The 22525-nt window shown below is 39.2% G+C and overlaps 4 protein-coding genes across 15 annotated transcripts in view; 1 reads left to right on the top strand and 3 right to left on the bottom strand.

The window, feature by feature from the left end:
- On the bottom strand, positions 1–722 carry Mkp (MAP kinase-specific phosphatase). Its single transcript, XM_074088359.1, has one exon. The coding sequence runs from the start codon at positions 720–722 to the stop codon at positions 144–146; it is 579 nt and encodes a 192-aa protein (XP_073944460.1). The 3' UTR covers positions 1–143.
- On the bottom strand, positions 719–3423 carry LOC141428376 (tRNA pseudouridine synthase-like 1). Its single transcript, XM_074088357.1, has 6 exons — positions 3224–3423; positions 3012–3140; positions 2020–2229; positions 1845–1940; positions 1290–1530; positions 719–946 (listed from the first exon to the last, which is right to left on the bottom strand). Exons 1-6 carry the CDS (start codon positions 3271–3273, stop codon positions 719–721), a joined length of 954 nt encoding a protein of 317 aa, XP_073944458.1. The 5' UTR covers positions 3274–3423.
- Positions 3424–3790: 367 nt separating this feature from the next.
- loj (p24 family member logjam) lies at positions 3791–8522 on the top strand. Its single transcript, XM_074088325.1, has 4 exons — positions 3791–4042; positions 4178–4441; positions 4973–5091; positions 5482–8522. The coding sequence occupies exons 1-4, from the start codon at positions 3830–3832 to the stop codon at positions 5588–5590; spliced, it is 705 nt and encodes a 234-aa protein (XP_073944426.1). The 5' UTR covers positions 3791–3829; the 3' UTR covers positions 5591–8522.
- The window catches only part of Exn (Ephexin), a 120719-nt gene continuing 105883 nt past the window's right edge, over positions 7690–22525 (bottom strand). For 11 of the 12 annotated variants that reach the window (XM_074088311.1, XM_074088316.1, XM_074088315.1 and 8 more), the window contains 10 exons: positions 18704–18848; positions 16386–16563; positions 15640–15822; positions 14923–15127; positions 13966–14134; positions 13307–13446; positions 12572–12721; positions 11959–12121; positions 10498–10702; positions 7690–9464 (listed from right to left, as the gene is read on the bottom strand). In XM_074088311.1, coding sequence (XP_073944412.1) covers positions 9301–9464; positions 10498–10702; positions 11959–12121; positions 12572–12721; positions 13307–13446; positions 13966–14134; positions 14923–15127; positions 15640–15822; positions 16386–16563; positions 18704–18848 — 1702 coding nt within the window. In that variant the 3' untranslated portion in view covers positions 7690–9300. Of the gene's footprint in view, positions 9465–10497; positions 10703–11632; positions 11695–11958; positions 12122–12571; positions 12722–13306; positions 13447–13965; positions 14135–14922; positions 15128–15639; positions 15823–16385; positions 16564–18703; positions 18849–22525 lie in introns of those variants that run through there. The other variant, XM_074088318.1, reaches the window with a different exon arrangement.

The raw sequence follows: 22525 nt of genomic DNA, 5'->3' as shown, positions 1-22525 counted from the left end.
TATGTTTTATTTCAATAAAATAATATAGTTTTACTATTACATTTTATAAAAACTCTTTGATTTAAAATTATTCAAACTAGATTACATTTTCCAATTTGTAGAGAAATGCCCACAAATAGCTTAAAAAAAAACTGCTGAATTACTTAAATTAATTCACCAGGCTTCATGGTTTTCAATTGTTTTGTAAACCCAGCATTAGGTTGTATGGCGGGTCTCTTATTCTTCACCAATGCGTGTGCATCCTCAAACGCCATGGCGTGGTAATGCATCAAGTACGCTATCGCCACCGCGGCCGTCCGCGACACGCCGGCGTTGCAGTGAACCAACACGTTCTCCTTTCTTCCTATGGCCGCACGAATGAAAGGCAAACAGTCTGCCAGTGTGGGCCTTATATCAGTTTCTGGTAAATCTAAACACTGCACAAACTTATGCCGAACATTTTTTAATCCAGCATCAACTCCTACACTAAGAACGTTGGTAATATGGTGGGTTGTTAAAACGTCGGTTACAGCGCAGTCCTGCGAGCCTATAAAGAAGTGTGCTACCACTAATACTGGAACATTATCGGGTTTATTATCCACGACAAAACCATACGCCTTTGAGCTGATGGGAGCCCTATCAGTCCCTCTTTCAATGTACCTCTGTCCATCCGCATTAGTCACTACAGTTTCTATTTCTTTAAGTTTATTCTTCTGTTTCTTTAACTCACTCAGGAAACTCATTCTTCCTCACTATCACTACCTTCAATGGTGTTGTTGTCCGTTGCTTCGTAAATCAAGTCCTGTGGGTTGTACTCTACGTCGCACAGGTAGAGTCCGTGTGGGGGGCAGTTTTGGATGTGGTTGTGCCAAGAATGCTTGGAGGGCACTTGCAGCATCACCTTTATCTCTTCAGGAGGCAGTTTACCGATGGCTACACAGTTCAATGTGCCCATCATCCGACGAATCTATGGAAAAAAAATATCTGATAAATTTTAGGATAAGGAACAGCAGTCAGGTAAGGTATAGCTGATGTTAATCTATCGAACGGTACAGGATGAGGGTAGAAAGAAAAACAATAAAACAAAATAGGGGATTGGGGATTTCTGTCCCGAGCTGCGCCAACGGTTTTTGTAAAAATATTATTTTTTGTCTTAAAAAAACATTGTATGTCGCGGGAGGTACTGGAATTACGAACATGGACTCTTTAATCTCATCTCTCGTCTCATTGGCTTCTAATAGACTCTCGTTCGTAACTCCTTATTTGCCGCCCTTAAGACACAATGTACTATTAATAAACACCATTCTCACCTGATTATGCACAAACGCCCTCCCCCGGAACTCTACATCCCAGTATTCCCAGATGCTGTCCCGCTTGGCCGTATAGCTGGTGGCCTGCGCACACGCCGGCCGCACGTCTATGCACTTGATCTCGCGCCGGTTGTGTTTGTATTGTTTCAGCTTGTCGAACCGTTTGAACGTCGTGAAGTCGTGGACGCCAATGAAGTAGTTGGCACCCTCTTTGAACTTTTCAATGTCGAAATCATAAGCTCTAAAACGGAATATGTTGGAAGAAAGTGAAATGTGATGTGAGCAAATCGAAAAATAAGCAAGTCAAAATATTCATAATGCCCGCTATCCTAATAAAGTATTTGAATTTGAAGGCAAACTTTGCTTTACATGTAATTACGTACATTATGATACAAATTTGATAGTTATAAATATTATAAAATGAATGGTTATGTATCAGTGAAGATTGTGAAAGGCAAAACATTATAGGGATTGATAATTGTTCAAAATAGAAAGTGTATTTGCTGAACTGTAAGTGACACTTTATTTCAAAGGTCATATTACAGATTGTCTGACCTCATAAAGTGGCATCTCTTCCACTCTTCTATAGGTATGTATTGTGCTATACTCGTGAATTCTGGTAACACAACACCCTTTTTCAGGACTGCTAACCTAAAAATAAAATGTTACAGATTTAAATATTTGCTTAGAGGTTGACTCATGGATCACAATAATGTTAAAAAAAAGTCACCTATACAGATATGTCCTGGAAAGAGCCTTAAATCGAGCATGGAACGTGTCTGACACCCGATAACAGTTCTTGACATAAATAGGTGTGTCAGTGCGGTAGAAGTGTTTGTTGAGGGCATATGTGATGTGGTGCGGCTCATAGATCTTGGTTCCAAACTTCTCCAGGTCAAAATGTGCACTTGCATTTAATGCATGGACACCACCATCTGTACTATGAAATAAAGAAGCTTTATGAAACAGTTGAATTTTTTCCAAATCTAGTGTAACCAGTTTCAAAAGAGTGAAATATTAAATATTAATAATACCAGCTGTTGCCTATGACTTTGTCTGCGAAGAATTCATTAATGCGCGCTTGAATGAAGGAGCTATAATTTTTTTAACCGACGAAAAAAAACAGAGGATGTTCTCAATGCGATGCATATATGTATTTGTTTTTTTTTTATGGGATAAAAAGATCCGTTGATTACCTTAAGGGTAATAAACAAACATACTGACATTTGCATTTATGGGTATTTCTCTACTAAATGGAAAATTTTAACAGTCCCCTGCCAACTTTCTCTTCAAATTATGATGAATTGAACAGTCAAAATGGTTTTGCACCATAGACACATTAACTTATATATTAAGAAGAGTTCTATAAGACCACATTTTTAATTTTCATTCAATTATATGGAATAATTGAGAAAAACTAACAAAAATGCAATGTTGCCCGCTCAGCAGTTAAAAACACTCTTAAATGGGTAGTTTTATTTTTGGTATAATACTAGTCCAGTTTAAAGATACGGTTGTTTTTAAACACAGAATAATTTTTCTTTGACGTTTATCTCAACACATTTCTCCAAAAAAAGCCAAGGACAACGATTTTCCAATTAGTAGATAAATGACCTTATAATTTTTGTTATGATGTCACACAGTCCCTCAATGCTTATAGAAATTAAAAGTTTATAGAATTAGGAAGTTGTTTTGGTATTATTAATGTAACTAAATACTTACCGGCTTGATAATATTACACTGGGGTAGACCAAAGACCTCAAACCCAGGAGAGCTAATTCCAGACGGCCTTGTATACTCTCAAAGTCTGTGTGATTCTTGCCTTCCTTTAACCATATCTTTTCTGAAGACCTGCGTTTGGGAAGTTACACATGGAGATGGGGAATCGTAAAGCTAGCAGCGAAGGTGTTTATAATTTTATTTGACTTACTAACCTGAAAGGTGACCCTATGTACGAAAAGAATGTTAAGTATCTAGCTTTCATTTTATTCTTTATTGTATTTAGAAATTTGTTTGTTATTGCTCATTCATAAAACAGAAGATGGAAATATAAATTGCAGGTTATAGTTTCTCACCAAAGAAAGAGTAATAGTACACCACAGCTGAGCTGACGGCGACTTTGACGTCTTTTAGACGTATTTCAAAAACTATTCTATCTATCATGTGTCGCACAAGTTATTCTTGATTAAATTGGTTGGTTGGTTTTTTAGAAAAATATGGTTCTGTCCATTGGAGGACAATTTTGCCAGTGTCTAGTAGGTTTTGTCGTTGTACGGTAAAAAAAATCTATAAAACGAAATATGAGACGTAATGGTGGATGAACGATGACAGCGCGAATCCTTGATTAAATTAAAATACACGATTGTCTTTAAAACTCGGAGAAACATCTATAAGCTGTCAGTGGAATTGTTCGAGGCACTATAAAAACCGTTGATATCAATAAAATTTTGTTAACTTTCATGTTGGATTTCGTATTTTTTTTTCTTTTTCTTACACGTCAGATAGACAGTTCGGTTCAATTCAATCAAATCAGTTGAAAAATGGCTCGACGGACGTGGCATATGTTTACAGTGATAACACTAATATTTACAATTTTGTCACTCGTTGGCGATGTGTTTACTTCGTCGCCGGCGCCATGGTACGAAAACCTGCCCGCGGTGACCATGGACTACAAGGTTCACATCGACGCGGGCAAGGAAGACTGTTACTTTCAGTACGTGCAACCGGGAGCCACATTTTATGCCAGCTATCAGGTAATTGGCAGTTAATTCCGCTTTCAGACATATGTTACGCCGCTTATCAGTTCATTAATCTTATAAGATTAGTCGTTTCCAATTAGTATCGTAGTTTTCTTTTAAGATACAGAGCACTTTCTAATTTGTTTGCAGGTGTTGAAAGGCGGTGACGGGATGTGTGGGTTCGCGGTGCGGCACCCGAACGGACAGATTGTGCATCCGTACGAGTGGCGGCAGAGCGCGGAGTACGCGGACCAGTCATCATCAGGCGGATACTATGCTGTGTGCATCGACAACCAGTTCTCGCGATTTGCGGGCAAACTAGTCAACTTGTACCTCTCTGTTATCCGCTATGACATGTGGGAGAAGTATGCCAAGGAGGTTGAAGAGCTGGATATGAACATTAAGAACTTTACTGTAAGTATAATATCATAAAATGTTAGTTTGTTTCCAATTTTCATTTTAGTTGTACTTGAATTAGGGGTGAAGTATCCTTTTACTATTACAGTGGCTTATGTTTTTAGCAAACTATCAGTTACTCGCAACTTTGTCTGCATCCTGTAGAAATTTTTAATTTTTAACCCCTGAAGGTGAGAATTGAAATTTGTATGGTTGCGTCCGCAGCGGCCCGCGGAGGCTCCCGGCGGGCGCGCGACAATGCATACAAATTTCAATTCTCATCTTGCCTCGTCTTGTCTTGCCTTACCGGTGGAAAATCACCATGATGCAAAAAGAGGGGTGTTATAATATCTTGAATAAAAAGTGGCCTTCATTCATATAAAATAGTGGAAGATTTTTAAAATTTATGAAACAATCTATTTTAGTAGTGTATCAACTTATTAATTAATAAATTTATTTATATAAAAAAACCATTACAATTAACAATGTTTAAAAAAAGTTTTTAAATAAAAGTTGACCCATAAATTAACCATGTGATTTTTCCACCAGACCTCCATTCAGTTTGTGGAGCGCAACATAAATGACATACTGCAGTTCCAGTACCACTCGAGAGCAAGGGAATCCAGAGATTATAACCTGCTACAGGATAATAATGTTTATGTTTTAAGGTGAGTTTTAAAAACCGTAGAATAGAAAAAATAAGAGAAAGTGGCATGGCGAAGATACTTGCTGATCCATCATTACTTATACCAGTGGCATGTGGCTCAGGTAGCCAGTGCCAGTAGATGCACGGGCACACACCAGCTAACACCAGCAGCTGGGTGGGCAATACTAGCGTTGCCTATCCTCTCTGATCACCGCAGACTAATACAATAAATACTTTCAATAATATAATGTTGGTATGACTTGAAATTTGGTATACATGGGTAGGTTGGATGAGTCAGGAAAAAAGCTTGTATTGAAATAAATTGTCTAACAAAAACTTATTTTACTGGAATCATGTTTTGAAATTATTGCTTGATGATGTTGTCTACCCAATCGTATTGTTTTCTTTACAGATGGTCCTTCATACAGATTTTGGCCATCACGGCCACAGGGACCTTGCAGGTGTACTTCCTGAGGAAGCTATTCGAAGTGAAAGATAACTCTTCTAAAACAAGAATTTGATTAGCTCATAAGAGAAAATGTGGCTCAAACAGCCTTTTCGATGGCGCATGTGGACCGCCGCGCTTCAGACTGACTATAAAGTATTGATGACATTTTTTTTTGGATGCTGGTGAATATTGCTGCAAGCATAGTCTATATTTCTACAACCTGTGATCACGGTTGATATCTTGCGTTCACCATAATAATTACTGCCTAAGTTTCTGCATACTTATCTGCACCTTCAGTTAGGGATGGCGAACCTTTTTTGTCTTTGTGCCAAATAAAGTTAATGACTTAAATAGATTGTAATTATTACCACAGCGGGCGGTCCAGAACTTAACTTTTCTTCTTAAATGAATTTATTTTTGTTGTGCATATCAGACAGGACAACAATAACTTGTGTTTCTTCTTAATTTGTTGTAGTGAAGGCTGTTTTTGAATTTTTATTTTGTAAAACACATTGGTTATTTGCAATTAGCGGAATTCTCATAGTGAAAATCAAATATCAAGAGGGATTGACCATTGTGTTTTATCGACTATTCCAGTTAACGATTTTTCGCATGTTACCCACTTTTAACATTATTCTGTAACATTTGACTTCTTTGATAAGCCACTTGCATCTCTTTATTAAAATAGTCACATTTGACATTTGATGTCGCTTGAGTTTTTATAATTATTATTTTATTAGGTTCCCCTGTTAACCAAAATGGTTAATCGTAAAAGAAAAACGATTAACAAATGGATAAAGAAATATCCTTCTCTTAGTTTAAATGGTGACAATGTAGAGAAAATAATGACAATTCTTTGTTATTACAGACAAGATGAAGAAAATATAATTAGTACAGATATAGATTTCGATTCTGTTATTTTGAATGAAGGTTAGTTACACTGTTTAACATTTCCGTTTCGGTTTTATGTTTAAATTGTAACAAACACACAGGTCTATTTTTTTTTTTGGTAGCCTATAGTGTCCCACTGCAGGACAAAGGCCTCCCCCATTACAGGTCTAATTTCATTACCTGAAACATATCGTGCTAACTGACAATTAAGCATCGACAGCTGATAAAACACAATGGTCAATCCCTCTTGACATTTGATTTTTGCTATGAAAATTCCGCTCCTTGGTTATTTGTTGACTGAATATAACATTCCCTCTTACTTCTTCTCGCATGAACCCTATCGATCGGTTTTATTTAACATGATTATAGAAGCCAGCATTCTCATCCTCATACTCTGCCTGTAAGTTAGTTATACAGGTTTTTTTGTGAAATGTTCAAAACTATTTTTCAGGGATAAAACGTGTATCAGTTGCTTCTAATAGTGCTTTAAATTTTAAATGAACCTTATACTCTGTTTTAAGTAATGCTTTTAACATTCCTTTATTTTTTGACTCTCTGTTGTATCTTTTGTGTCTTCAGAATGATTTTTTTTCTACTTGTAATCTAATTTTATGATGATGGATACAATAGATTATGATAAGTTTAAGGGGCTGTTTCACGATCCATTGATTAGTTTTAACTGACGGTTAAATGTGATGCCGTCTCCGTCTACTCGAACAAAACAAATAGAGACGGCATCACATTTAACCGTCAGTTAACACTAATTAATGGATGGTGAAATAGCCCCTAAGTTGTGCTTTTTAAACTTTTTATACCAATACTTTTAAGGAAAAATACATATTTTCTTATCTAGGCATTTCAAAGGTGCACAATAAAAAATATATAATTAATTAGGTAGGGTCCAAAGGGACATTACCTACATCAAAATAGATTTTTAATAAAAGATTTTTATTTATTAGTTTCAGTTGATTATTTTAGATCTGATGAAAGAATCTTATATTTTATAAAAGTTTATGTATTTTTCTAATGTTTGTTTGATACACTGTTGATGCATTTTATATTTTAAATTGGATAATGAATGATAGTCACTTACAAAGCTGTACCATCTACTTGAGATTTGCAGTTACTAAATTGTGGTAGGTTCAGCATTTTGTATGATCTACTTATATTATAAAAATATTGTAAGTTTAATAATGTATTTTTATTGCTTCTGTTTGTTTTATCTAAAAATATACAAAGCTAAAAAAAATAAGATTAAAATGGATGAAATAAAAAAAACAGTTTGATATGTACGCAGTTATATTTGATAACACTATAAATAAGGCCCTATGAAGAGTACGTATACTCTCGCGTCATACAATATACATAAAAACAATAATTTAAGTAAGTACATTCAAAACATTAATTATAAAGAAATAAAAATAATTACCGCAAACATCGGAATGTTCTAGAATTTTATATTAATTGTGATAATTTCATTACATAATCAGTTATTGCGAAAATATCGTCGTCCGCTCATATGACTAGTTAACGAACGTAGCGGGCAAGATACCACCAGCTAGGAGAGTAAATATGTGTGATATACGTACAAACTTACAACTAATCAGCGGCTTCGAAACTGTACATTAAACTTGTGAATCTCATACGTAACTGTACATTTCACAACTAGACTATAACTTCCTTAAACTCTTTGAGAGTGTAATGTGAATATTTCGTAATTATTTAACAAGCACCAGCATCCTTACGGTGCAGCGTGGTGGTTAAAATGCTCCAAAAATACTAACGTCTAAGTTCTAAGATAAGGCAGTGTCTGGACGGACGTTCCTAGTCGCTCACGACATCCGACCTTCCCTTCAGATCATTGTGTAATTCACTCAATATAGTTCATTTAATATATATTTATTCGTAATTAAGCACCTTTATCGCGTCATTATTTACAAACCCAGTCACACCATCAGTAAGAGTACCTACTACTTAAACTTAATTCAACCGAGAATTTCACTTCACTTTGTGGAGAATTAAATAACGATTGATTTGTAGCTCTAATTTCGCAGTTGACGGCTTCTTGATAAAGCTCATGTGAGAGATTTTTACGATTTTTTTATAGGTATTTGGATCGTTAGGTAGTTCCATACTTTGTTGAACAGGGTTTCTTGACAAAGATTAATCGGACGATTCCGCAGAGATTGCTATCAAGAAATGGAAAGGAGCTTAATTCATTCCTCGTAGACTCCACAACCGTTGCCACCGCTTCTTACCTACAGCAGATATTCGTTAATTCTTTTTTTAATTCCTTGTACTCAAATCAAAAGAGACTTGCTGGATTTTAGATCTTATTAATCCAATACAATACAGTCTTTCCAGTAAGGGCACATGGGCATTCGTCACTTCATACATTAAAGTACTTCCCCGCAGTTATCATAACACTGACTGCAAGTACTTAACACCGTCGGCGGTGAACCAGCCAGTAGGTGAATATAAGGGATGTCAAATGTCAAATCTGTGGCGTAGTATCTTATGTAATCGTGACACCAGAACCCAGGGCTCCTGTCCTCAAGAAATCGTTTACATAGATTATTTTGAAGATGATACATTTTTTGTGTCTGATAATTTTTTTGTGGCCCTGGGCACTTTACGATAATAGCCAATGTATATTATGTCTTAACTTTTCGCAGGCGTTAGGCACTAAAAGTCTATAGTTATTCCGAAAATACTTTTTACAATCACGTGGAGGCACATCGATCGTAGCCCTGCGCATGCCCAAAGCGCCTGGTAGTGGGGGGAGGCTTCTGATCCCGTATTTTTCCGGCTTTAGTTTTCACACGTCTGCAGGGCGGTGGGAGGCTTTGCTGATCCCGAATTGGGTTTTCAAAGGTCTGCAGGGTCCCGCGGTCATGTCTTCTTGCGCTGTCCGAGGTAGGTCCCGGAGAGCGCCAGCAGCCGGTAGCGCTGGCGCAGGTTCCGAGCGCGCGCGTGCGCGGACGCCACCTCGGCCGTGTACGAACCCGGGAACCAGCCCGCCTCGCCGTCGCGGGTGCGCTCGCCGTAGTACCAGCCTGGAGGACGAAGGCAAATGTCAGAGTTAATATTTTTATTAAAATTAGGCTATAACAAGCACTTATGAATTTCAAAAAATCTAGCACTGGTTCGGAAAAACTTCTGGTGAGAAGAATCCGACAAATGGTTCATGTTGTTAATTAGTCTACCCCCCCAATTTCAATCGCGTAAATCATTATTAGATTCGACAGTTGAATTCCGGGCTTCAGATGCTCAAGGAGATTTACAAAAATAACACCGTGGTCTTCATTTTACCCTCGTTGTAGCTATAAACAATGCAACAGTTCAAAATTTAATGTCTCAGAGTTCTTAAATTTCGAGAATCACATCTAATGTCTGAGCCCTTGTGAATATAGGAATGAAAAGAAGCCATGTTTTATTTCCAAGATTTCTAAGAAGGCAGCAAACTTTCATCTTGGTGTTTTAGCGTGAGATTTTGGCATTTAAGTATAAGTAATTAGTAGGATTCGATGTAAGTATTTCGGGTTTAGCTTCCCTCAAACTCTACCACGAAGCGTTCAGTTGACTTCCCTCTTCACTACACACTCGTCTAACACTTATGATCTCTTATATATCCTCCTTTTCATTTACGTAGGTATACTAAGACAGCCGTGGTGGCCGAGTGGTTTGACCTATGGCCTCTCAAGCAGAAGATCGTGGGTTCAAACCCCGGCTCGCACCTCTGAGTTTTTCGAAATTCATGTGCGGAATTACATTTGAAATTTACCAGGAGCTTTACGGTGAAGGGAAACATCGTGAGGAAACCTGCACAAGCCTGCGAAGCAATTCAATGGTGTGTGTGAAGTTCCCAATCCGCACTGGGCCCGCGTGGGAACTACTGCCCAAGCCCTCTCATTCTGAGGGGAGGCCTGTGCCCTGCAGTGGGACGTATATAGGCTGGGATGATGACTAAGAAACGCTTTCTACTTTTCTTTGAGCGTTCAACAGCCACTGTCCCTCTGAAGCCCACGCCCACGATTGAGCGTTATTTCCACGCTGAGACTTATGATAGGTAATAGGTATATCACAAACCTTCGCTAGTCTTCCTGGTGACGTTGAGCACGTCGCCCTCGCTCAGCGGCAGCTCGTCGGGCTGCGCGGGCGCATACGCGTAGAGCGCGACGGCCTGCGGGCAGTCCCACCCGGCGTACACGGCCTCGCCCGCGCCCTCGGCCGTCGGCGGCGCCAGGGCCTCGCTCCAGCGCGACGCGTCCGTCTCCGACGGGCAAGAAATCATCTGCGGGACGCGATATGTTATAGTCGTCGTGAAGCAGCGAGGGAATGATGAGGTTTGAACGTGGATCGCGTTAAATGAGCGTTAATTGAAGGAAAATAATGAATACGTTTATTAACGATTGGTAATATTAAATAAGTAAATTATTGGATTAGGCGTTGTTACTTTGCGGAGGTTCATGTCAATGAACTTTACTATACTATAGTATAGTAAACCGTAGTATAGGACCTAGGTCGCGCGTGATTTTTTATACATAGTTCACCTGTATTACATATTAGGGCGAGATAGGTAGACGAGACTATTTTCTTTACACATTTTGAGTCTGTAAAGATTTGAGGATATTAAATATTATATAACGCACTCGGAATAAAAAAACTTTCACCTCTTTGATTTATGAGAAAGCGACTGTTACTTCAAAGCCGATGTGATCTAACTGTGGGATAATAGGTAAATATATCAAATCTATGCATGAATATTTAAATATAATTAAAAGTATATCTATATGAAACATAAATCGGAATAGAGACAAATTATTGGAAGGAAGACAATTTATAAACCCAGGTCAGTTTAAAACGTTTTAGTGTAGCTGACTAAGAAGGCCTTATTTTATTACTATTATACCTGTACAAGATCTCTATACGTGTTTTTAGGTCAGTAGGTATTTAAACTATTGATAAAATAAAACAACGTGACGTTCAATATATAGAAGTGTTGAGTTTTGTAGTATATTTAATTTTTATAGAGTTTTTTTGTGGCTTTTGTTGATTTATACGTATACGTGAAAAGTATGAATGCTCTATGTCAGAGTGCGTGTATATAGGTACTATCTCAGAAGATTCATAGAAAAGTTAAGTGTTTTATTGTGAAACAGAACATGACGGTGCGAGCAAGACGTGCTTGTTATACTGATCACGATAAACAAAGGTTACGTACGAGAGCCGGGTCGTCTAGTCTGTCAAGTTCGTCGTCGTTCGTCCGTGTTCTGTCTATATCATCTGAAAATACACTCAATTACAGAGTCAATCGCGCGCGTAATTCTAGAACACTAATTTTGAACACCCCTGTAGTCATTCATGCAAGACCGATGTTTACCAAAAAAAGTACAAGTGGGGTGAGGCAATAACACACAAACATAATTTAAACAACGATGAATTTGACAGCTATTTCGACTAAAGGTTATGTAGTAAAATACGGTGACTAGAGCAGGGGTGGCAAACTTCATTAGGCCCAAGCAAGGCCCCCGGAAGTAGAGCCCTTACCATCTCGAGCGTGCGTCCCTCGTGGTTCTCGAGCAGCGTGAGCAGCAGCGCGTGCTTGGCGCTGGCGCCGCCCGCGCCCCCGCCCCCGCCCCCGCCCGCGTCGCCGGCGCACACCTCCAGCAGCGAGCGCGGGCAGAAGTCCACCGCCACGTGACTGTTCTCACTGGGGAATAACACATTTGTTTCTCATTAATTAATTACGTAAGAATGATTTTTTTTAAAGGTTTTGTGTGCTCTGCCTACCCCATTTGGGAATACAGGCGTGATGTTTGGTGCGTGTGTGTGTGTATGGTTTTGCCAATTTTGACCCCTCTACCTCATGTGCGAGTAAAAATTCTAACACAGGCGGCCCCTATAACAGAAGCCACACTTGTGATACACAATTGGCTATATTCACCCCCCCCCCCCTCGATCTGGTCCCATTTTTATACACCTTTGAAAGAGTACCTAATTGGGAAACACTGTTATTATCATCATCGTTTCAAAATTGGACATTTTGTTGAGTATTCTTATATTGTTACTAATTTTTTTGGACATAATTCGTGCAATGATGTAAGACTGGACTATAGCCAACATGATCTTAAAACCTAAACGTGATGCAGTTTAAACTCACCCCTTCTTCTTGGTGATGACGAGCAGGTCGTTGAAGAGGAACAGATGCAGCGGCGTCTTGTGGAACTTGCGGCCGAAGGTCAGCTTGGACTCGTCCGTTTTCCACACGAGCTGAGTCGCCTCGCCCGACCGCACCAGCCAACGCACCGGCCTACAACATTGGAAGAGCCTATTTTAGTACACACTTATCTCTTGAAAATAGTTGGAAAATTGCATTTAGCTATTCTAGCATAGAAGTTGAAATGGCAATGAGAAGGCCACATCGATTGAAGACCGGTTACCCGTGGGCGACCACAATTCGGAGGCTTTAAGCTATTCCCCAGTTGACCGCTCCTCTTCATTAACACTTATTGTTTTTTTTTTCTCAGTTTTTCGCACTACGGACAATTGAGAAAAAAACCTATGGTCCGTGCGGACCATGTGCGGACTATGGGAAGTAGTTTGCTGTGGGAACAACGGGATGTAAACAACTGGTAATAACCCACGTGGATCCAGATGGCAAGTTGCTAAGCATTGTGACGTTCTAAGGGTTTTCTTCAACAGTGGTCATCGCTCCGCTGATGATTTGATCATGTGGATGTAAGTCGCAACAAAAAAAAATACTCTGCAGACGGTGTTATGCCTGGGGACCGAAGTCCGAAGGAAGATCGTTTGAAATTGTATTTAGGCAGCCAAGATGAGAAACTTTACTCTATTTGATAACTAGATGGAGCCAGGGTGTGTTACAGTTGTTTACCTGCGATCCCGTCGCGAGCAGGCCGGGCCCAGGTTGGGCGGGTCGCGCATAGACGGCGGGAACTCTATGGCGCGGCACAGGCGCCACATCTCTTCCACGCGCTCCGTGTTGCGGGCGCCTTCGTTGCATTGTGACACAAACTGTAACACAAGAAGACACAAGCTGTAACTAAATGTAGTCACCAACTTGGATCACTTGGATGTTTTAATCTATAAGTAATGGTGTTTTTAAAATAACCGCGGACCTAATAGAAAGGTATGAATCCGCTAGCAAAAGGCTGCGTCACGTTGGGAAGTACAGAGAGAGTTAGAGAGAACCTTCGCGGAATATTGCGACCGCTGTTACTATTGTTCGTTCTGCTGTTATCCGTGTTAGTCCCATTAATTACTACTAGGTGGCAGAATTGTGATGTGTAGGGTGCAGTGATTGGTACAGACATGGAAAAGCTTCAGATGCAATTACGATTCAGATAAGTTACGCCTGCATCGGCAGCACCAGGTTCCGGCAGGTCAGTGACCATATTGTCTAATGCCTCGACGCTCACGATAGCATTCACCGTCTCTTACTACCCTCATCCTATACCGTGTGACAGAAAGAAATGGTGAAAAAGTTTGCGATTCCGAGTGCCTTAGACAATAAGGCCACAGGTGTATACTGACATGGTTGAGCGTAGCGAGTGCCAGCATGCAGCCGTCTCTCTCAGCGTCGCCTTCGGCCAGGTGCCGCAGCACGGCGTCCAGTAACAGCGGCAGCCGCGTCACGCGCTGCATCGGCAGCATCAGGAACGAGTGCAGGGACAGGCTCTGGCAGGCGGGGTGGCTTTCTAGTCTGAAATTGGGAGTGTTAGTGATGAGTTTTTCATCTTTTGAAACAACTGTGAACGAGTCGAAAGACCGTGTGGACAGTGCATTTATTTTTATTGTTATATGCCATATTTCGGTGTATCTTTTCAATTAAAGAAAGCTGGGGTGGCTTAATGCATTATCTGGCCTTTAGAGCCAGAGGTGTCTTTAGCCCATGTAGCGTCCGCGGTCAAAATGGAATAGGTACAAAGTGCCGCCGCCGGCGCCTCTAACACCGCTGCGCCCGTGTGCAACGCACACCCTGCACTATAGGTAAAGACGCCTCTGTTTAAAGCCTAGTGGTTTGAACGATGGTATCACCACCAGAGCATAGTGGACTCAAACCTAAACTCACTCTTCTAAGCTTTTGTGGGGAGAAGGGGGTATCGGTAGAGAGATATCTCTCCTGGCAGATGCCCTCATACCTGAGGACCGAAGTCCGAAGGAAAAGCATTGGAAGTCTCATATCATGCGATCGAGTTGAGAAACTTAAATTCGATAGCGCGGTGCAGGATGTTGGAGTTTCTATATTTACTTAAGGCGCTATATAGATGACGCTAGAAATCGCTACACTCTTCGGAATTCAGCGAAATTGCACTTTAAATTTGCCCAGATATTTTCGGTTAAGGAAACCTGATCCAATGTGTGAAGTAGTTCTATGCTGTGTGTGAAAAAATCTCAATCAGCATTGGGCACGTGCGGGAAGCTCTCATACTGAAAGGCCTGTGCCCAGCAGTGGGTTGTATATAGGCCGAAGATGACGAGTTAAGTTACCGTCTCAGCGCTGCAGCGAAGGCAGGTCGGTCGCGCAGCCGCTGCAGCGCGCGCACCATGAGCGCCTGCGCCGAGCAGTACTTGACGTAGGTGTGGAAGTGCAGGTCGGCGTGGCGCCGCACCAGCTCGCAGATGCCCGTCAGCAGGATGTTCTCCTGCCAGCACTTCTCCAGCTCCACCATCAGCAGCTGCGAGCACTTGCGCACTGCCGGACAGAGACAAGATTAATCTAGTGGCTACGTTGATAACCCAGAGAATAACCACTAATGAGAACTGGGTGCCTAGTCAAACTTTGGGTTTGTTTATTTGGATAAACACGAATAAAGCAAAGTTTACAATCAAATTAAAGGATTTGGTCCAAGGACATTCTACATGGACCTAAATCCAACTCACTGCTAGCTTAACATCCATACTTGATGAGAGGACCAATCTATTTAAGTTTTTTTTTCAACAATATTTTACCTACTCTCGTTAGGAGCCGTTTGAAAACAAAAGAAAGTAATGAAAATATGTCATTACAGTATCGAGAGTATAGTCACCATCACCAATAGGACTAGAGCTGGTAGGATGTGTCAGATATTTGTGCACGCTCCGCTGTGGCAGATATTATGCAGGTGACTGTACCACCACCACACCAACAATGATGGTAACGCAAATTAAAGGATCCCAAAAATCCTTCATGAGCAGACCAAGCTATCAATCTGAACGCTTACTCACCAGGTAGTATAGTAGAGAACAGCATCTCCCAGTCTTCTCTCGGCAGCACCTGGGGGTCGCGGAAAGCGGGATGAGCGATGAAGTGGGACTCTAGCACGTTCAGCGAGTTGAGGTAGGATGCTTCGGACGTCAGCAGCTCGAACTTTGCTTCTTGCAGACGCTTCTGGGCCGGTGCTAGGGAACCTGAGATGAGTGGAGGTAAGACATTTTTAACACGGGTAGTTAAGTGTATAAGTCCTATGCTAGAAATCTGATGATGTTACGAATGATTGCGTAGACCTTTATTTTTTGAATGGGGAGACAAACAAGTTAACAGATTAAATGAGGCATACCTACTTGGCAATTGTTAGTATCTCCTCAGTAAAGTTGTGCCTTGTATCAAGATCATAAAGTACTTGTGTCAAAGTGTGTGTGTGACAAAGCTTGGTACATTGTGTGTGGATTCAGTATTTTTGAGTTTGGCTGTATCTACGTAGGTTCCTGATTTATGTCTATTCGCAAAATCTAAAACTTGGCACCAATATATAAGATTCTTAGAGGTTGCTAGACCCACTTTAGCACTCAAAATAACTAGCGGGCAATTTATACATGGCTTGCGATCACATCCATTCTGCGATTAGATCAGTATAATGAACAAATCGTGGAATTATACATGTATACCACTGGGTGTGGATGAGAGAAAATAGGTACCAATAGGCACCTTCTAAAATTGATAGTGTGTTACAATAAGATCAAAAAGGACTCACTGAGTACAGCAGATTGTAGCACTTCTGGTACCTCGCACCAAAGCGTGCGCGCGGGCCCCCGGGGCGCCACTAGCGCCATGGCGGTGGGGCGCGCGGGCGCCGCGCCGGCTGGGGCACCTGACCCGGCGTTTGGGTCGTATGCGTCCGAGTCGGAATCACCTGTGTCGCGACACAGAGACTGAAAAAAAAAACAGTAAGTTAGTTTTTTTTCCAGCACCATCGCCCATGGGTACCTGCCACACCAGAGGATTACTAATGCGTTGCCAGCCTAGAGGGCTATTATACGGTATAATTTATACCCCATCCATATGCCAATAACTTTGCCGGCCATCTTACTCTACATAAACAAACTGCGCAAAGCGCGCGTATAAAGTTTACTTGGGTTGGGTAGATATAAAAAAAGTCCTGTAGTTTTAATACATTAATTTATTGTTGTTGTGTGTAAATAATTAGGCATTAATTTTTACTTTTGAATAAACTAAATTCAGCACTGTTACACACAAAAAAATATTTTTTTACTCTAGCTTTAATGACGCTGTAAGTATATTAAAAGAATATACCACATCTTCCAACGACTCGCTATTAGGCACAGAGCTCTCTAATATTATCAGAGATTGAGCGCACAGCACACTTAAAGGCCTATACTCTGTCTTTTTCAAGCTATTCCTCCGCGATATTCTTTTAAGTCGGAGCGCGTTCATTTCACAAGCACTTTCTCGTATCACGCAAACACAACTGGTGCATAAAGAAGGCTGCAGATAGTGTTGGTTAATTCTCTCATTAATTAGTCAACTAATTTTAGCCGTGAGGTCAAATTGATATAAAAATTCTCTGGCCCCGTCGAAGGTTGCAGCAATTATATGTTGCAATTAGGATAGGTGCGAGCAATTAGTACGACGTATCGTAGATTTAAAAGCACCTCTGTTTTGTGTTAACACGTATATATATAATTAATGGATATACGTGCACTTATTTTCTTTTTTTTTTAATTAATGGTGTAGACCCCTCTAAACTATCTAACCCCCAAAAAGTTGGAAGCCCCCGACATTGAAACTTCAAAGTTCAATATCTCAAAAACGGGTAAACCGATTTTGATGAAACATGTCTAAAGCCATCGCTAGAAAACCTGCTTTAAAATAAAAAAAAACTCATTCAAATCGGTTCACCCGTTTAAGAGCTACAGTGCCACAAACAGACACATAGCGTTCAAACTTATAGCACCCCTCTTTTGGCGTCGGGGGTTAATAAATTAAGTTTTCGTTATGGTGACCAGAACTCCAGTAAGTACCTACAACAATACAATAAGGAAGTAGGTACTTAAATGTTTTGTTTATTTGGTGCTTGACGCGTCATAACATTTAGATTACGGTTTAGTAGAAATAGAGTAGGTATAATCGGTCAATTATACGGAAAATGCCGTGTTTACAAAAACGAAGACACTAATAAATACCTAAGTAAATTATTTAGGTACATATTGGCTGCATTTGCAAATCATAATTAAGTTCCCAAAACACAAGAGCTGCATGCAGCTGCTGCATGTCTCAGTGACAGCTATTTTGTATGCCATATGGCGAAGCATAGCGTATATATGCATAGCATATATTATATAGCATAACGATACCACCTATGTTCACAAATAAATGATATTGATTGATTGAAGAGAAAATAACGCGATTTCCTCATAGATTTTGTTTGGTAGTAGTACTAAGATCGTGCTCGTTACCAGCCTTATCAAAAACAAATGAATAGCATTCATTAATCATTAGAAAATTGTATTGGCTCTGTGCACGACATCAGCGCGACCTAGTGTCCGCAACTTTTTTGGCTCTGATGCTCTGACGTTTTGAAATTTCATCGCGACATTATACGAAAAGGATAAAGCTATCTTATTGGTTTCTTTGAATAATAGTAAAATTATATAATTGTTCTTATATCGCTAGTAATAAATTAAATATCGTTTTCAGATCAAAATGAGTATCATTTTGAAGACCGGTTTTGTGAGTATCACTCAATATAAAATTTCAACCACAAACCGTTTCATAAGGAAAATTGTTGCTGGACATGTCCATGATGTAGAGTAATTAAGAACAAAACAGGGACAGTGTTCAATAATTCAAGCTCGCATCATAACACAAACATCTATTACTAAAATTAGGTACTTAGTTAAAGTCTATACAAATTGCTTTGTTAATGACAGATTCATATGAGTATGACAGATGACAGAGCCAGAACTATTTCTACTTTTGGCCACCATGAGCGCTGCGATAGATTTCATCACCCCCACCTAGTACTTCGCACCCTTCCAATAAAGTATTCACCTCAACTTTAGCCGCGTTGTAGAACTGGTAGAGAGGCTCGTGAGTGAACAGCGAATGCGGCAGCGGCGAGGCGGGGTGCGAGCCCGACGAGGCGCCCGAGGATGAAGACACGTCGCCCGCTTGGTACAGCCCGGCCTCCGCGTACCTAAGACAATGGACACAATTTTTGTATAACATGATGTATAAAGCCTTATTTAAATGATTTCATACTGGCCACTAACAAAGTGTGAAACCGGCAAAGGTGATAATGATAAATAAATTCAGTCAATAACTCCGTATTTTCATTGTATTTTCGTTTTCTTAAGTTTCCTCATCTTTACGCATCTGTGGCACATTAAGCTAACCGCGGGAGCCAAAAAAAAAACAATTCATTCATTGGTTAGGGATGCGCCATGCCAGCTGCGCGTTGTCTATTTAATCGTAAATTGTTTCATTTAATGATGGTGAAATTATTAGTATTCCGGAAGGTATTCGAGGAACCGCAGACACGTAACCGTTTAAGGAAGTGAAACAAAAATAAACAACGTATCAAATATTTACAACCAATTGGACACATCACTAAAATGATAACATAAATTTATTAAACATACTACAATAAAAATATAAACAATCATAATGCACACTAGCTATTTACACATGCGATGAGTAATTCTATACTAGCTCTGTAGCTCTAACTCATGTTAGTGACATCATAAAATCATGAATGTATCATCGTGGATCAGTATTTAGGTAATTAACCGTACGGGTAGTGATTTAGGGATTAATTCATCTGAGTACCTAACTTAATTGTATTGCGTGTTCTATTTTATTGTAATTAAGCAATATTAATCAACTCAATAATTATCTATAACTATAATTGATGCAACAAATTTTACTTTAACGAATAGAGAAGGTACGAATAGGGATAGTGATTTCACTATTCTGCCAATACGAGTATCCATCCATGGCCAAAATATCCACTTTGTGTTTAGAAACTTGTTAAATACATAATTTAAAAAAAATTGTTTTTAAAAACAGACATACGTATAACGTAGATTACTGGGCCTTAATTTTTTTATGTTAGGTAGGACGTTGTCAGATGTTGATAAAAAATATAATAATAATAATATCATGGTACACTTGACACCAATTGACCTAGTCCCAATATTTAAGGGTGTGTAACGGTCCATATAACAACTTTTGATATATTTTCAGTGGATATAACGATTAAGAGCTATAATGCACTTTTGGAATAACAACATTTGGTATAACCTGATTTGATCTAACATCGATCGGATATAATGAACTTATAACAACTATTTATCTAACAGTCATGTGGTATAACGTATATGTGATATAACTATATTCGATAGAACGTTCAGTGGGTATAATGAATTACTGGTATAATTTGGGATAAATACTATAATTTTAATATGGTTTTTTATTTTTTGCAAAAATTGGTTTACAAAAATGATCATGAATGATCCTCTGTACCTGCCACATAATGCAATAAAATATATGATACATGGCTGTTTTAAGAGTCTTATTTTAGGTCACTCCCGCCACAATAGGTCAGATGATTGATTTTTCACATATTTTTTTCAGCGAAGTAGTCCTAAAAGATCCAGTCACAAAGCGTTGATAAAAGCAGAGAGTGTTCTTTACGAATGTTATTATCATATTCGACGAATAGGAATATTCGTTAATCAGTCTATGTTCGGTGAATAGAATAGAACAGAATAATTTTTATTGGAACAGTTAATTTACATTTCATGAATAGATTAAAACGATCTCACAAATATAGTGCGGCAGATTTCTTAAAAAACAATTTCCCGTGATACCTACACTAGGCTAGGCCTGTCCTGTAGACGTGAAATACATGTCCTGAATACATGTGAATATGCATAATTGTATGCGTATTTGTCTCATCTCTAAATTGTACCAATGATGGGTTTTCGCACGTTCCTAACAAACCCTAATATTCTATATTCATGTAATTACCTAATGTTTTTTCTAAGTCGAATAAGGTATTTGGTTTGGGGGTTTTCAGAAAAAATGTTTCCGTTTTGCCTTAATTGTCCTTAATTTTCCATACAAAAATGTATTAGTCAGTTTTGTGAAGGCCATACAACATGTATGGTTAACTGCGTCACAAAACTGGCAATTAAAAGTGAGACTCTTTTTTTTATTGCTTAAATCGATGTGCTTGTGAGTCTAATTAGAAATAACCCAAATTTTGTTAGGTTTTAAAAAAGAAGTAAATAGAGTACCACTTTTTTCTGAAAATTCCCATTTGCAGTAGGTAGGTTAAGTATTTTAGTATACCTTATATATTCAAATAATGTAGTTTTTTCCGAAAAACCTTTAAGATCATTTTCCCCTAAGTACCTAATTGCAAGCACTGTGGTCGACTGTATTTTCCGTAACATTATGTTCTTTTGTTGACTACAATACCTCTTTATAGTAGGTACAACTAGGTACAATACCTGTCTACATTAGGTACTCACGTGAGAAAATGGTTCCTATAATGTCTATCAACAAACACACTAAAAATACCTAATCAAACAAGCACAAGAAAAATCACAATGCAGAACACATGGCGGAAAATTAGTCAAAACATTTTTTAAACTATGCGATTGTTTTGAAATCGTAACCGATTTAACGTCCACTCGGGAGGCGGCTGCGTGAAAATCGAATCGAATACACGTTGTATTATGACTGTGGCTTAAGTAATGAGACTAAAGCGTCTCAATTTAGGCACAAAACTAAACAATATGATAGCACTACTTCAGTCCTAATCATGACTAAGAGCTTAGGCTAGCCTTTGCCTAGCGTCCAAACGTCGAATTCATTTTGAAAATTGCATACAATACATATATATTTGCATATATTTCAATACGTTTTATGATCGTGTCGTTGTCGGTCCTATTGTATAAAATGTAATAAATAAAAAACGAGTAAAATGTTAGACACGTGCAGCCGGATTTCTAGCCAGTGAGAATGTGTAGATTCTCCTTTCCCAGTCGTCTATTACGGATTATTTATTCCCGACTGCACGCTCCCATCTCGTATATGTACCGCATATTAAAATCTAAAAATTAAAAACAAGTAAAAAGACCAAGTGGCCCTTAATACGACTTTACCCGAAAAAAAAAAACTGTACTTAACTAAACTAGTCGAGCTCACCGAAGGCGGGTAACTAAGGTTAAATAAACCCGCTTTATAATAACTGAAAATTTCAATGGCGACTTTTACAGGGAAGTCCACAGTTCATTCGTGGATGGAGGCTGTTTCTCCGTCAACGGCGAAATACAACACTGTCCATTCGCTTGTAACTCGCGCCACCAGCTAACGGTGGTAGGGACCGGCTGGTGAGTCACCGATAAGGCAGCGCTGGCGCATCGTTCCCGGCTAACCGTCTCTCGCGCACGCGAATACGCGCAACGCGCGGGGAACCCTTGCCACTAACGTCAGAGCGGCCACTTTAAAACTTTTCTAAAGGAAAACTTTGTTATGTTGGTCATGTCATTAACGTGCTCAGGCGACACCCAGACGATTTTTTTAAGCATTTATAGGAATAAGCTTATTTTTTACCTAAGTTCGTACATTTTATACATCATAGATATTATACTCTCAAAACAATGTAAAAACATGCTCCCAAGTCCGAACGCAGCGTTACCTACCCAAAATATTACGCTTCATTTTCGGCGGGCTAATAACATGTTTAATACTTACATAATATGTAGGTATTAAACATGTTATTATAGCAGCGACAATTACATTATATATAATATATAAAAAAGTAAAAATCTTTACTTATTTGTAAACAAAAGAATGCTACAC

The sequence above is a fragment of the Choristoneura fumiferana genome, chromosome 5 (assembly GCF_025370935.1).
Source record: "Choristoneura fumiferana chromosome 5, NRCan_CFum_1, whole genome shotgun sequence".
NCBI lineage: Eukaryota > Metazoa > Arthropoda > Insecta > Lepidoptera > Tortricidae > Choristoneura > Choristoneura fumiferana.
This window is presented reverse-complemented; position numbering and strand designations above follow the sequence as displayed.

Excerpts from the sequence above, each read along its gene's own strand:
- Mkp (XM_074088359.1), bottom strand. The coding sequence starts at position 722 with ATGAGTTTCCTGAGTGAGTTAAAGAAACAGAAGAATAAACTTAAAGAA.
- LOC141428376 (XM_074088357.1), bottom strand. The coding sequence starts at position 3,273 with ATGAAAGCTAGATACTTAACATTCTTTTCGTACATAGGGTCACCTTTC. Across the intron at positions 3,141-3,223 it reads TACATAGGGTCACCTTTCAG|GTCTTCAGAAAAGATATGGT; the intron begins GTTAGTAAGTCA and ends TCCCAAACGCAG. Across the intron at positions 1,941-2,019 it reads TCCAGGACATATCTGTATAG|GTTAGCAGTCCTGAAAAAGG; the intron begins GTGACTTTTTTT and ends TTTTATTTTTAG.
- loj (XM_074088325.1), top strand. The coding sequence starts at position 3,830 with ATGGCTCGACGGACGTGGCATATGTTTACAGTGATAACACTAATATTT. Across the intron at positions 4,043-4,177 it reads CATTTTATGCCAGCTATCAG|GTGTTGAAAGGCGGTGACGG; the intron begins GTAATTGGCAGT and ends ATTTGTTTGCAG. Across the intron at positions 5,092-5,481 it reads AATAATGTTTATGTTTTAAG|ATGGTCCTTCATACAGATTT; the intron begins GTGAGTTTTAAA and ends TTTTCTTTACAG.